At 39.2% G+C, this 15,596-nt stretch overlaps 1 protein-coding gene and 1 long non-coding RNA gene across 5 annotated transcripts in view; one reads left to right on the top strand and one right to left on the bottom strand.

Annotated features, from left to right (window-relative positions):
* rapgef6 (Rap guanine nucleotide exchange factor (GEF) 6) overlaps nucleotides 1-15,596 on the bottom strand; it is an 83,923-nt gene that overhangs the window by 42,651 nt on the left and 25,676 nt on the right. For all 4 annotated transcript variants that reach the window (XM_088440714.1, XM_088440715.1, XM_088440716.1 and 1 more), the window contains exons 5-6: nucleotides 14,789-14,858; nucleotides 11,426-11,566 (exon numbers count right to left, since the gene is read on the bottom strand). In XM_088440714.1, coding sequence (XP_088296840.1) covers nucleotides 11,426-11,566; nucleotides 14,789-14,858 — 211 coding nt within the window. The remainder of the gene's footprint in view (nucleotides 1-11,425; nucleotides 11,567-14,788; nucleotides 14,859-15,596) is intronic.
* LOC148409043 (uncharacterized) lies at nucleotides 2,229-12,456 on the top strand. Its single transcript, XR_015868564.1, has 3 exons — nucleotides 2,229-2,688; nucleotides 11,403-11,682; nucleotides 11,767-12,456. It is a non-coding gene; the product is annotated as an uncharacterized LOC148409043 (long non-coding RNA).

The raw sequence follows: 15,596 nt of genomic DNA, 5'->3' as shown, positions 1-15,596 counted from the left end.
CAGTTTACACCATGTTTTTCCTGTCTGGAATAGATTTATTTTTTTAATGGAAATGATCAGTATAAGGGTTCTAGGCCAACCTAGATTGAGCCATTTTTTCATGAACTCTTTCAGTGCTACGCGTTATCCGAAAAGGAAACCCCCAAAATGGCAGCCGATTTTGAGCAGTTTTACTGCCAACAGAATATTGCGTTCTATGACTATGTAAATATGTAAAAGATTAAATTCCGTTTTTTAATTAGAAAAAAAAAGTATGAGTTTGTCTCACTCGATACTTTAGTAATTACTATATGAAAGTAGTTCATTTGAGTGACACCAAGGTATTTAAACCTTTGCAGCTTCCAGAAAATTCTGGGGATGAATCTCTGTTTCTATCAGTGGGTCCATTTACCTGAATAATCTGGCTAACATTCGCTGAATTCGTCATCATATTTTTCGTCAGATTACGTCTTCTACAAATCTTTTAAAGTACAGCGCAAATCATGCCCCGTATATGCTGGAGTCAGCGGGGTGGCTTTCGATGACATAGACACAAGCGTCTGGTGTGTATTCGCTACAACTTCCTTACAATCCACTCTTTCATCTTTGCATTCATCATTTCACCTACCACAAGACATACCCCCCCCCAATGCACAGCTCCAGTTCGTTTTCATGGCCTTGGCTGATCACATCTTTCTTAGCCAGCCAGAGCAACGCTACCATCAAATCGTCACAGTTAAACACTAAAATACTCAATTGGCTTAATATTAAGAGGAGTGCTGGCCATGAATGTCATCCATTCATTCATAATAAAAATCATAGTTGACGAAAATTCTTGTCCATGGCAAGTATGGAATTAAATGGTGTGAGCCATTCCACAAATGTATTACCAGGTCATTGTCACTTACACAAGCCCAAGTTGCTGCACAATGTTTTGACATAAGGTAAAACTAAGTGTTTCAACGAAATGTTTTCAACCAATAAAGACTGAGCAATTCCTGTTTCCCTGTATTCCTGTTTGTAAATTCCAGTCATAATGCCCACGCGGTAGCCCGTCCATCACGCTGACATCCTTGCCCTGGTACCGAATCTATCAACCTGTCTAAGTCTAGCTCATTAGCAGCCAACATAGTCTTTTCGCTACTCTTCGTGGCTCAGACACAACACCCATCTAACGCTGATAGTCTCTAAATTAAATGCACTAACCAGGAACAAATCTTCATACAGAACATAATGCAAATGGTCTGCAATAAACAGAAAACTTCCACCTCTGTTCTACCTTTTTTTTGTTCATTTTATTTTATACAATAAAAGCATAAAATTTATGGCTAGCATCAAAAAATATAGCAGTAGTTCACCTGCTATTTTTGTGGGAAAAGGCATGTTCCTTACAAATCAAACCTTAAAAAATAGAAAAAGAATGACATTTTGTCTCTATGCTGACTGAAGTAGCATGATGATTCTTTGCACATCTACAGACTGAGGTAGAATTCATTTTTAATTGAATTGTATTGTATCGTTGTGAATTGATTTTTTTTAATTGAAAATCGATTCTGAATCGAATCGGACACCCCAAAATCGGAATCGAATCGTGAGACAGTCAAAGATTCCCATCCCTAATGTATAATATCTTGAAAAGCAGTTCAATCCTGATTCTCTATCCAGCAGCATCTGGATCCAGCACCCAGACCCCACTCGATCCAAAAAACAACAATAAATTAGTCATATTTTCTCATACCTGACGTTGATGACAATTGTTCTTTGGTTGAAAAATAACTTGATCAAGTCTCTTTCAACATTTCATACAAAAAAAAAAAAAATGCATGCATCAACCCTACTGGTAACACTTGGCTGTAATATCGGTACTGTATCGGAAATGAAAAAGTAGTATTGAAACATCTCTAAGTGCCAATAGATGCCACAAAATGGCGGTAAAGCACCACATATATGAAATAAAACTCCTAAACACACTTCAACATAGCTCTTTGACACAGGTGCCACAAGATGGCAGAAAAGCACTACTTTTGTTGAAATTTAACTCAACTCACTTTAACATAGCTCCTTGGCACCATGAATGAATAATCTCCATGAATAGATGAATTTGCAGATGCAAAACTGCAAACATGTTCACCGTATTTCGTTGACACATTAAGAGGCAAGCCAGCCCCCGACACCATTACACACAGACACACAAACACACACACCCACACAGTCAGAGTCAATGGACATTATGACATGGCTTACTTTGGAGGACCACGGCTGCAAGCAGTTGGCATAACAACGGACCAGGAAAGCCATCTCTCCAACCGAGGGGAGGAGGAGGGAAGTTCCCCCTTGTTCGCCCAAAGATGGTGAAAAAAAAGCAGGGAAGAAGAAGAACCGCCCCCTGATGCACGCCTCCTTTGAAGATTATTTCAACTGGAAATTCAGCCAAAAAAAGACAAGTAATCCCAGTTTAAAAGAGGCTTTTTTCCCCCAATGTGGCATCCAGGTTTTCCTTTTGGAATTTTTTCCCAGAAGAAACCCTCTTTGGTCAAGTAATTTGGGATCAGAGTGCCCCTTCCTCGCTGTCAAACTCACGCCTCAACTCTGCGAGCCTGCCGGCGAGTCTCCATGGCTGGCTGCCGAGCCCCCAAAGCGAGGCAGCGTAAGGTTCCCCCTGCAAGGCTGGGTTTCGCCAAGTTCCCGACCTCCTTCATGCTGGCATCGGTACGCATCTTTTTTTTTGGGAGTGGAAAGGGGGAGGAGGGGGCTTTGAGAGGCAAGCCAAGGCTGGGTTTAGGATACTCGGCTGCCGTGCGCCGGGGTCGTTAATGAGCTCACAGTAGAGGGAGGGAGGAGAGGGAATCCAGCTGAAAGAATGACATCACCTGTATAGCGAGCAAGCGAGGGCTGGAGAGAGAGGGAGAGAAAGAGAGCCATAGGTGGGAGGGCGGGGGAGGCTGCATTTGATAGATTGGTTGGCCAGGAAAAGAAAAGGAAGCATCTTTATTGATCAGTACCATAAAGCTATGGAGTCTATTAAGGCAACCCCCTCACCGCCTTAAAAAAAAGCCACTCCTCCTTCTGCGCATGAATTACAAAGGGAAAAAAAGGAGGGGGTGGTTATCCTACCCATCAACAGCCCCCTTTCCTGCCTTGCTTGGACAGATGCTGGCACAAAAGAGGAGGAGGATGAAAATGGGCTTCCCCCACATATAAACCAGTCACATTATTATTTTCATTTTTTTTTTTTTTATGATTAGCAATATTGATAAATTGGGTGTTCACAGTGTTCATTAATCCAAAAATGTTGCTTTAAGTGCTATCTGCTTATGTTAGCATTAAGTGTTCTCACATGGTTAGCTAGTGTAAAAATGTGCTCGGTCACATATACACATTGATGACAAGTATTGTGTTCACTTTGTTTTTAGCATTGCATTAGCATTAGTCCTGACTCCCAACATGTGCCATCAGCTAACAATATCAATAAGCATTCTCACACAACGCACAGTGAGGAAAACGACATTTTGTTGTTTTTAGCATCAGACCAAACGCGTTGGTCTGAGTGTTGGGTAATATATGCAGTAAGGTTTTTATACAAACTATGCTAGCTTGTGAGAAGACGTACTCCGTCATGCAGGATCAGTGAAGAGAAGAATGTAGTTATGTAGTTTACATCTTAAAACTACAAAACGTTTTCTAAAAATTGCAGCGCACATCAACCCAGCGCAACTGCTGTAAATTACTACATTACCGTGGTTTGTTATATTAGCGTGACAAAAAAAAGCTTAAAAATATACATTATATCCCAACAATACGAGGTTTCCAGCATCATGTACATGAGAAAGGCACAAATGATCAACTGATTAAGTCTAGTCATGAATATTACCACATTTCTGTTTGCAATTATTTCAAATTACTTTCTTTGTGAGCTTTCCTGAATGGTGGAACAAGGAATTCATCCAGTTTTGGGCAATACAAAATTGGCTACAAGACAAAAATGCAAAAAGGTCCTGAATATTCTACAGTGATCCCGTTCATACATCCCTTATTCTTTCTCTAGCATCTGTGCATCTCTCTATTTGTACTCTCTCCCACCCTCCCCAATACCAAGATATGACGTAATTTTTTTAGCAGGTAGCCAATGAGAGGCGAGCACATGGAGGCCTGCCTTCGGAGGAGCCAGTGTACACAAGAGAGGCTGAGCGGAGGGATGGAAATAGATGGGGGGGGGGGGGAGTAGGGGTGTTTAAAACATAGATCAGACTTAACAAAAATAAAAGACACAAAAGGAAGAAGAGAGGGGGATGTTTGTTTTTTGCATTAGCTAATCCAATAATAACACACTGATTGGATTAAGAAATGGAAACATGGAACTGTACTGCTTTAACCAAAGAGCGCCATAAAAATTACAAGCATTACTGTAACATGCTACAGTTTGCAGCAGGTTGAGCATTGAGACTACATTGAGGTGAGAAGAAACCGGTTGAAACCTGGAGCCAGAACTACAAAAACAAAGTGCAGTGAACGAGCCTAATGGCCATGCCCTACTGTACTGTGCAGTGCGGAGGCAGCTGACGGCTTTTAATTAGCTAGATAGGACTGATTAATGCATACAAAGTATGGCTGAGCGAGCTTGTGAGGAGCTGAGTGACGAGTCAGACAAGAGCCATCAAACATAACAGTCACGCTCCACTGCACACAGACGTGCATATTTATTGCTTCTCATTTCAACTTAGAAACGTTTGATGGAATGATGTGTACTTGGGCGGGGCATTGTATCAAATTAATTCAATTAATTTATCATTTTAAAAATCCATGATTTGAAAATTTGCTTAAGTTTGAAATTGCGGTTTTGCACAAAGAGCGGAATGTTGAATGGGTGATTTATGAGATGAATAGTGACTAATTACTTAATTGCGACATTGACGCACTAGCCATGAATGTTAAGTTTACAACAAAATTTATATAAAACCAGTACAAATTATTGTTGAACATTTTGCACAGTCTATATTTTTTCATAAATTAAAACATTGTCCAAATAAAAGATTGTTGAGATTGTTGCTTCAATTAAAATGGAGTAAAATTGTAATTGGCAAGAATGACTGATAACAATGAGATCAGATTTTTGAGCATATCACCCAGCCTACGATATTCAAAAGGTAAAATTTGTTTTGCATCCTGATTAGTGACACAAGAGTCAATAGACAATTCAATTTCAACCTCTTAAAAACTGCGCGTCATTGATTATGGTGGATGGAATTACTTTTTTTTCCTATTATGTTTAAAGGAGTGACAATATATTAACCTTGAACAAAAATGAATGTGTGTAATGGCATTAAAAGTACTTTTTGATATTAAGAAAAATAGAAATTGTACTTTTGCAGGGAACAAAATTAAAATAAGATGTGGTAAAAAAAAAGATGTGGTAAATAAGAAACATTATCGTGTCGATTTTAAATTAACATGCACATCTTTTAATGCATTGTGAAACTAGAAACTAGAAACATGTGACGCGGACACATACCAGCATGCAGACTGAGTTTCTTGAAGGGTTTCCTGTGTGATGCGCATCCTGTTGCAAGGTGCAGTTGGTGCCCTTAACATATGTCGCATTTTCTTCCTTTGTCCTAAATGTGAATTGTCAGCTCTACATTTGCTGGCACTTTTGCTTCATATGGTTGGCATTGAAAGGTTACTGTTGGGATTTTAAACTGTGTTTCCCAAGGATTTTTTTTTAGCAGCTTGGTGATGTAAACAAATGACACTTGAATGAAGTTAGTGTTAAAAAAAAAAAAAAACATTTTATTTGGGGGTGAAGGGAAAAATGTAATCACAATTTTTCTGATACTATATAATTTGCATATTATTACTTATATTTTATAAATGAAGCTTCAGTGCAATAAACACAATGTACTGTATATTCAAAACAAAATTCAAGTACGACAGAAAAAAAACATACCGTCATTGGACTAGAACATTTAAAGCAATTACACTGACGAGGGTTTATGAGCAAGGTAGTCCTTTTTAATGGTATTGAATTTATTCAATTTAAGGCAAGAACTACTGTACTATAAGTATTTGTTGAAGTTTATAAATATGAAATCATGTAAAATAGTGAATACAACAACACATTTTTATTTTACACGTAAATCCTCCTTGATAGTTTTGCTAGAGAAAAAAGACTTAAGAATTTAGCGAAATGGTCTGAAGGTCACATCGTGGTATTAGTTGAAACTTGGGGGAGAAAGTGAAACTGTAAAAATAATAATGGGAGTATTTTTGATTGCATTAAATTAATGTTAAAAGGTAAATATTCCCAGTTAAAAGGGTCAGAATGTGTCATTAATTTCTCTGATTCTTTTCACTCAAATTTTGCATTATTATCTAAAGGTGTCATATTTCATGACAAAAAAGCAATTAAACATTTAAAAAGAAGACCCTGAGCTAAGTCTAATTGATTAAAATCATCGGGATGTTCAGACTTCAAAACTCTTGGGTGCGAAATAGTACAAATAATAATGCTACTTTTTTTTTACTTTTGAACTCAAGCTCTTGGCTGACGTTATGTTCACTGTTGAGCCTATGCTAAATTGCTAATATAGTCGTGGCCTTAATTTATGACTCGATACTAGAGGGGGATTATACTTTTTTTTTTTTTTTTGCTGGTTTTGTAATTAATATTTTGTCGGCACCTTGAACCACCTTTCATTTCCATTGGTCCGCCTATTTGTTGAATTACATTGTAGTCAACGGTCTTTTACGCCATCAAGTGCCCTCGTTTGCCTGCGTTCCTGCATCCCAGACACATTTATTTTGCCATGGACGCATACTTACAGATCAAGGTGCATCCACCAGACCCAGCGTTTTTTGTTATACTTCACATAACAATAGGGATTCTCATTGACTACGATTTAAAACATCACTATATCGAAATTGAAATAAAAAAAAAAACAATGTATTGCAAATTCCAAATTCATTCACGCTCACATTTAACTCACATACATGTAAAATAAATAATATATTACAATGGTGACAGATAATGCACCGAATAAGCTCAGAGATGAACAAACCGGCTTATGAAATCATTTGTCCGATTAAAAAAAAAACAGAAAAAAAAGCACGTAAACATGGAATAGGATGTTGCGCGTTTGTAGCATGTGTAGTGCAAGACAGGAATTCCTGCCATTCAAAGTAGGCCCTTCCCTTCCTGCAGCCCACAATACAAACAACACAAAAAAATGGATCTTCCAATCTTACAAAACCTACAATTACCATGAAGCCACATAGACGTCCTCTTCATTAGCAAGACAGAAGATTAGTGCGTAGTCAGGATGAAGAGGAGGAGGGTATATGTAGCGCAAGTTCACCAAGGTTGTCATCTCAGTGCTGCTGATGTAATCCCTAAAATTAGAAGCAGCAACCTGGCATACTATGCAAGCTAAAGACACTTGGGCTAGCAGGCAACAATGCGACAACATACATTTCTAATGCCACTCAAGTGGTGCCAGAAAAAGATCTCTGGAGGAATGGATGCTTTGCATGCTTCCGCTAGAGATTCAAATGCTAGTGTCGTCTTGAGATTTCTAATCCAATTTATCCCAAATCAGTATCAAAACCTTTGGCCAGAGATCCATCGAGAAGCCTCCAGACCAGGAAAAATCTTTAGGAACATCCCAAACTTGACTCATACTCTATCAAGATGTACCATTCTTCTTGCTACCTTTGGCTTCGAGTGCTCAACCAGGGACAAAAGTGCAAGTTAATCAGTCAAGTCTGGATTCTGCTTTCCTTCTCAGTCACCTTGGTTTGGTCTTGGGCTTTGACATTTCACAGATTTTTTTCATCCACAATCATTTTTCTTAATAGCTTTCATAACCTGTTTTTGCCACACTCCCGTTTCCATCACCTCAGTGTTTGCGCTAAAAACTCCAGTTTGCCCTTCAAAGGCATACTTTGCTTTTTGTTCCGGCTTATGAAAAATGTTTTTATTCACAGACAAGCCAAAACGAGAAAAGGAGAGGAAAATAAAAACATTGCTGGGCCAAAAATGAGAAAATGAGAGGCAAAGACAAATGCTGCAATTCCCCGAATACAAGACACACTTTGTTCCCAAAAATGAGGGCCAAAAGTAAGGGTGCATCGTATTAACTATAACTTAAGAATCAGGCAGTCTCTTTGAACCCTCTCTTTTTATTTGGTTCAGAGGTCCCTAGGTTACATGAAGGTTCCAGCCCTAAAAGGGGAAACAGTGGGACCGGAACCCAGTATATTTGTTCATTTATGTGTCTGCATGTGTAGGTGGAAAATTCGTACATGTATGGCACAACATTTCATGGAGCAAGACATTCTGCAAGATATTTTCACTCACAAGTGAAGCGACATCTGTCTGCGGTTTGAGCGCGGCCAAACTTGTCGCGGCAAACTTATCAGAGACAAGCATTTCTTCATTGCAAGCAGTTATATTGATTGTAGCAAATGTATAATCACTATATTTACAATTATTCCAACAGACACACAGTGCATTTTTATTTTGGTGTATTCTTACTTAGAATAACTAACATAACGGGACGAGCAACAGGGTGGACGTCATTTGGCTGTTAGTAGCCTGTGCCTGTTGCAGCTAACAGCAGCTCATATTAGCGAAGGTTTTCATGGCAATATTTTCAATAAAAGAAGCGAGCAAACCCTAACTATCCAGAAATATTACTAAAATGTTATGATGGCTCCAGGTAATACAATTAAGAGTGGGACACTGGTTAGGTATTCCTTTTGACTTGATATTTGTGGTCTTTTGGCATATATACACAATCAAAATTTTGTGAAACACGGATGCTGCACAACGAGTATTTATTGTAAAATGAACTTGAGCTGTGTCACGACGAAAAGGAAAAACAGCTGCTTCAAAAGCATTCTGTTACACCTGTAGGCGTTCAATGACCGCTCGCAATGTGGGAAATCTAAAGCACACTTAACGCGCAACAAATATATATATAATATATTTAATAAATATATATATATATATATATATATATATATATATATATATATATATATATATATATATGTATAAATGCCCTACGGATATGAACACAGAAAATATGAAGTTTGCAGAAGATGAGATTTATTGTGTTTTGCAATCATTTTTAAATTGTTGCCAAAGTGTTGGTGCGTCTTATACAAGTTAAGACAGAAGATACCAGAATTTGACCCAAACATTAATGGTGCGTCCTAAACAAAGGTGTGTCTATATTTGGGGAATTATGATGAATATTAAATAAACCTAAAAAGGACAACCCAAAGAAAAAAAGAAAAATATGGGCCAACAGACGAAAAAAATGTGTCCAAAAGAAAAACAAATTAAGAGCCCAAATGAGAAAATGGAGATTAAACCATTAAAAAAGAAAACACGCAGCTATAATAAAGTGAATGGGACAAAAAAATGTCCCAACGTCATTTACTCAATTTTCTTTTGTGTGCATGTATGTGTGTGCGTGTATATGTGTTGCAGTGGGGGCGGCGGAGAAAATTCTGACATTTCCCTTAAGACACAGGAAGTGAGGCACCCGCATGTGCGTGAACGTGAGAGATGTTTCCACCCCTGCGGCATTGGGCCACTGACAGGTTGCATCAACTGAGGACCAACCAAAAAAATCCAATTGGAAATTTTAAAGCCCCATGTGCTTCATTCCTAACAGAGTAACGATATCAGAAATGAGGACCCCTTCCAGCTAGTTTTTTATCCCCCCCACGGGAAAATGATCTGATGGCTTCATCCATCTGGCTTTGGCTCACTCGCTCCAATGAACACCTTAACCCGGGAAGGCCCGGTGTCTTAATAAAGTCAGCGTTTGTGCGTTCAACTCAAGTGGCGATAACATGCAATTAGAAACCATTGTAAAAGAAGGTGGGTGATTGTCACTTAATTGAATTGACATGATAAACTAGCGGACTCAAAATGAACACTAACCTGAAAAGAGAAACTGGTGGGAGTTGAACCCAAACTAAAAAAAACCATGTCATACGGCAGGAAAATACAGCTACGAAATGACTAACTAAACAAAATAATGACAAAGAGCTCCTCCTCACCAAAATTCTTAATAAAGACAGACTTATCGCACTGGTCTGGTTTCTGGGTCAATGCGGATCAATTACAAGTGTAGTTATGGCAGAAAATGAAAACCGATAGGTGGAAAGGATTTAAAGACAAAAAGACATATAGTCCCAAAAGACATTATAGATTCAAAACTGGAGACGACAATCCAGCCTCCAATTCGTAGATTCCAGGTTAGAAAAAAAAATATTCGATATTATGTTTTGCAAATTTAAGGCTGAAATGACAATGAAGTGACAGATTCATAAATTTAAGGATAGAAAATATAAATCAGTCACTAGACCAGAAAATATTGGACATCCCTGAAAGATTGACTTAAGCTTGAATACGATACAACAAATACAAAGAATCAAGACTGAAAGGAGGCAAACTTCTCTGAAGCTATTCATAGATTCAAAAGGCAACATCCCAACCATTTCTGATGGTTCCTATCAGATTCATTCCACAGCATTCAACATTGGCCCAAACGTGGAGGGGATTCTCTCATCTGACCTGCAAAGCAGGCTAATTTTAACAATTTCAAACTCTCAATGAGGAAGCAATTTGGTGGCGGGGCATTTTTCAAAAATTCCTTGAGTAATTCTGAGCCATGTGTGCGCGGGTGTATGTGTGAGTATCTGCGCATGGGTGCGGTGATTGCCGATGAGCTGCGCCACTAACTGACATGACACTTAGATGTTATCAAATGGAGGGAAAGTTGTACACGCCTAATGGGGGGGATCGAAAACGCCGTATTAGCTTTCCTTCACCATCAACATTTCACAATAATAATGAATTGGATCACAAGAAAAAGCAATATTACCTCAAAATGTAGAAAAACAGCTGTCATATTATTTAAAATTTTGATGTTTGATGTGACTTTTTTCAAACTTTCAATACCAGTACTCTTTGAATAGTCACAGATAACTGATACAAATACAGTACTGCTGAATTTCATTTTACACAATTAAGAAAGTTAAGAAATCAGCCAATTATCATGGAATAAATAATGTCATAATGGCAAAGCAAAAATTTGTCCTACACCTTAGCATTTATCTTTGGTTCGACCTTGTTGCCCATCCATCACAAGTTTATTCATCCCAAAACAATCAATTATAGCTGGATCATAACTATATCATGTTCTACCAAAATAATAAATGAAGGTCAGCACACAAAAGCGCATGTAGCAGTTACATTGAAACATATTGTTCAAAAATTTATCTTTAGATAAATTTGTTATCTTTACCAATACTGATTATCATAAAAATGATACTATACTGTTGAATCAACATAGTGATATAAAAATGTATTAATTATTGACATTTCTCTCATTGTTTGGATACTGGAGCACGAGCATTAGACCGGTCCTACCTTGTATCCGGCGGGTTCTTGGCCGTCTGTGATCAGCTCCCGCTCACCCTTGGGGTTAATCCGGCGGAAGCGCCGTCGGGACCGTCGTTGCGAGCCGTCCCGGTGCAGGAAGTCATCGTCCCCCTCGCCACTGTTGTCCACCTGCAACAAACAGCAGGCGCCTTCCTCAGAACCAAGAAAGGACCGATCCGTCGTTGCCTCCGAGCGACTTCGCTGGACAACTTTGGACTTCTTAGTATCCGGGGTGAAATTCTGAGGTGAGGGATCCGAGTTCTGTTTGGTGACTTTGACTTTAGCCGGCTTGCAATCAACATCGGGGTCCTCATCTTTATCTTTTCCAGGCGTGTCAGTGGGCTCCTGGTTAAAGATCCAGTTCTTCCAGAGTGCTGAAAGTTGGTTCCAGCGCAGCCCACTCATTCGGACCACAATCAGAAAAAGAATACCTAAATTTGAAACTCAATTTAAAAAAAAAAATGTCTTTACATCTGTTTCGTCCGCTCGACACGTTGCAGAGCCTGCGAGCAGCTCACATGCTCGAGGCCAGGGCCACTTCCTCCAGGAAACGACGCAAACATCCTTCTCACGAGGCAGCGCAGCAAGAAGAAAAAAATAGAATTAACAAAAAAAAAAAAGTAAAAGAGCAGATTCCGGCAATACGGTAAAAACTTCCCAGGAGAGTTTCTGAGTTCGGTCGTTGTGGCAGCAAGAATGTGTTTTCTTAGCCTGTTGCATCAGTCACTGGTGGCATTGTGTCACCACGTGGGAGGAATTTCAAAAATGCAGCGCTCAAATGTTTTCCTGCCCGTTTGAGAAAGACATCGCTTGTTTTGTTTGGGTTATGTTTTTTTTTTTTTTTTTTATGAAATCATTTGGGACTTGTGGCTTGCTAACTGAGCATTTTATTTGGCACAAAATAAAAAAAAAAACTACTCTATTTTTTTTTTATTTTAGCATGTTAATAGCTTTATTTAATCTTTCATGTAATTATTTGTAATTAGTGCTATTGTTAGAGTTATTTTCAATATTGTATTACAATTAAACATTGTGACACACTGAGCCATAAAAAAATAAAGCATACTGACTTTATTCGCCTATATAATTTGCAAAATAATGTTTTCTTGTTTTTTATTGTATAGAGCTTTTTTTTAGCAATTAACTTTTTGAATATGGTTGGTATTGTTTGTTATATTTTTTAAATAGATTTGATGAACAATTACTATCTTCGATTATTTTGTAATAATCTTTAATCTGTTATTGGTTGTGTGTTAAATGTATCTGTCATTATGCATTTCTAAGAATTCCTCGCTTATTCTGCGTTCTCAGCACCCGCCCCGCCTCACGCAAGCAGATAAAAAAGGCTTGGAAGAGGCACGGTGACAATAATAGTCCCTCGAACCGTTATGACATGAGGCTACATGTGCGCTCGACACGTCATCAGGTTTGTTCGCTCTCCAGTTCATTTTAATATCAGTAAAACGGGGCGGCACGGCTCGGTGGTAGAGTGGTCGTCTCGATCCCCCGACCATCGAAATGTCAAAGTGTCCTGGAGCAAGAGTGAACCCCGACCCCGATCCTGATCCTGTTGATCCTGATGCTGCATCATCACTAGGTAAATGACTAGTTAGTGTAAAGCGCAGAGGTGGAAAAGTGCTGTATAAGTGAACGTCCATTTACCATTCACGCCACCTCTGACTCCCATTACTGATCACAAACACGTTAGCTTTTTTGTTGCTATTGTTTCGTCATGGGCGGTCTGCTTTTCAACGGTGTCATAACGGCGGTACAACAGAAACATGTTGAGAGGCGCGGCTTTAGTCAACGAGATGTTTCACTTCCTGGTTAGTGATGTCGGTAGCAAAAATCCTCATATTTCATAAGAAATTAAAACCACTAATGTGCCAAATGCAATTTATTTATTATATATTTAACTTTGGAAAGTTTAATAATACCATGATGTGGGTCCTTTTAATGAGTCTCATGAGGTCCATTGTGGATAATACGTGTGACATGCAAACACAAACATACCTTTAGCCACAATGCATACATTTGTGTTAAATGTGACCGGATGACAATCTCTCTCCCACTGCACAGGACACAACAACGTGTCATGTGACCATAGGCACGGCAACAATGTGACCACACTTCCTGTTTCAGCATGTTATTCACAAAGGCAGGAAAAAACGGGGATTGAAAAGTTACTCTGTTTAGAAGGGAGAAGTGTGTGTGGGCGTGCGTTCACGCATGCACAGCCTCGCTCACATAGCCAATTAAGGTCACCCTTTTACCGCCATGACCGACCTATTTCCATGCTCCTGATTAGCTTAATGGGTGGTTTTTGATTCGACAACATGCCAGCTTTCACCCTGGTTGGCCCAAAAGAAACTGAGAGAAAACTGCTGAATTCATGTACCAAAGTAACAGGGCAACACTACGAATAACACCAGCCAGGAAATGTGATGCAAGAAAGTTATGTAACAGTTACGTTGGAAACTGAAGCAGCAAAATTACACCGCAAATAAAGTTAGGCTTCAAACAAAGAGTATGCTACAAAACGATATGAATAACATGACCAAGTTACCCTTCAAAAGTATCGTACAAAGTTAAGTTGAGCTACAAACTTATACAACTTCACTGCAGCAATTTTAAAAAGCAAATGTATGTGAACACGGCAGTTATGCTGCAAAATTACACTACAAAAATACACCGGAAAGTTGTGTGACAAAGCAGATACACTGCGAAATTAGGTCGCGCATTTTACAACAAAAGTGTGTCCACTCTACAGTCAAATAACACACCATGCTACGGAGATCCCCCAGCCCAAAAATCAATCAAGTTCTTTCTCAAACTAATGAATCAAAAATAAATAAACACATAAAATCGAAAACACTGTTTAGTGATCTAAAATTTGGGGCAGCACTTTGGGAAGACTGTGAGGAGTCTGCATGTTCTCCCCGTGCTTGAGTGGTATTAGCCACTCCAAATAGCATTTAGGTGTGGTTGTGAGTGTGAATGTTTGCTTGTCTCTTTGTGCCCTGCTATTGGCTGGCAACCAGTCCAGAGTGTCCTCCACCTACTGCCCGAAGAACGCTGGGATAGGCAACAACTAAGCGCCAATAGAAAATGGATGGATGGATAGTCATAAAATCTGATCTTGTTTCTCATATGATTCTATCGTTTTCTGATAGGGCTGGAATGTTGTTTCAGGGTTGTTTTGAAACCAGGAAGTGAATAAGGCAAATGCCACGGATCTGATCTGAAATCCGGATCTCCAGAAGGAATTTGAGTAATGTCATACATGACAGAAATACAGCCAGTCCAAGACAAAGGAAAAGGCAGAGTTTAAAAGTTGCTGCGTTATCTTACCACGATCATTTCTGACGCCTCCAACGTGATGCATTCACAGCCTCGCCGGCCCCCCAGCTGCTTGCCGAAACTTAAGAGGAGACACACACACACAAGAACACACAGTGTGAAGATGAGAGGTAAAAAACCCAGCTGGAGACCACACACCTGTCAGGCTTCATTTTCACACGATAAAAGTAAAAATACACAAAATGGACAGACGTATTGGGGAAGTGTAACGAGTAAAGAAAAGGGTTCTATTTTTTGTATTTTAGGGGGGAGAAGCAAACCGAAAAAAAATCAAAATAAATATTTAATCTGATTTTCGATGGACAAAGCCAATTGTTATCACAACACTGGTTTTCCCACCTTGAGAATAAGGATTCCCGTCAAACAGATTGCGGGCTCATGCCATGGTGCCTTTGGCAAGCCGGAGTGGTGACTCGGCGTTGTTTGAGAAAGCGCGTCGGAGACTGCTTTTAATTACCTATGTGCGCTGAGCAGCAGGCATAGCCGACTGCTCAAAAACGACTTGCACCTACTAAATGCTTAGGTCTCTTTAAAATAGTTCCACATTCGGTTGTCTTCGCAGCTACCGGGAAATTAAAGTTTCCTGTTGGAGAACCTCAAGATCAGGCGCAGACTTTGGCAAAGGCTCAGGAATCCTAATTTAGATTAGCACCCCAAAAAGATGTTGGCATATTTTCATGAGCAGGCCATAAAGTGTACGGTCCAATAGAACACCGTTTTGTGGTCCAATGTGAAAAAGTAAAACGGGTGTTTTTTGTTTTGGGAAAAATATGCACTGTTGTCTACCATCACCAGGGAA

This window comes from Hippichthys cyanospilos, chromosome 18, assembly GCF_059441005.1.
Source record: "Hippichthys cyanospilos isolate Australia breed blue-spotted pipefish chromosome 18, RoL_Hcya_1.0, whole genome shotgun sequence".
In the NCBI taxonomy this organism is placed as follows: domain Eukaryota; kingdom Metazoa; phylum Chordata; class Actinopteri; order Syngnathiformes; family Syngnathidae; genus Hippichthys; species Hippichthys cyanospilos.
The sequence above is the reverse complement of the archived record's forward strand: the minus strand, read 5'-3'. Positions and strand labels throughout refer to the sequence as shown.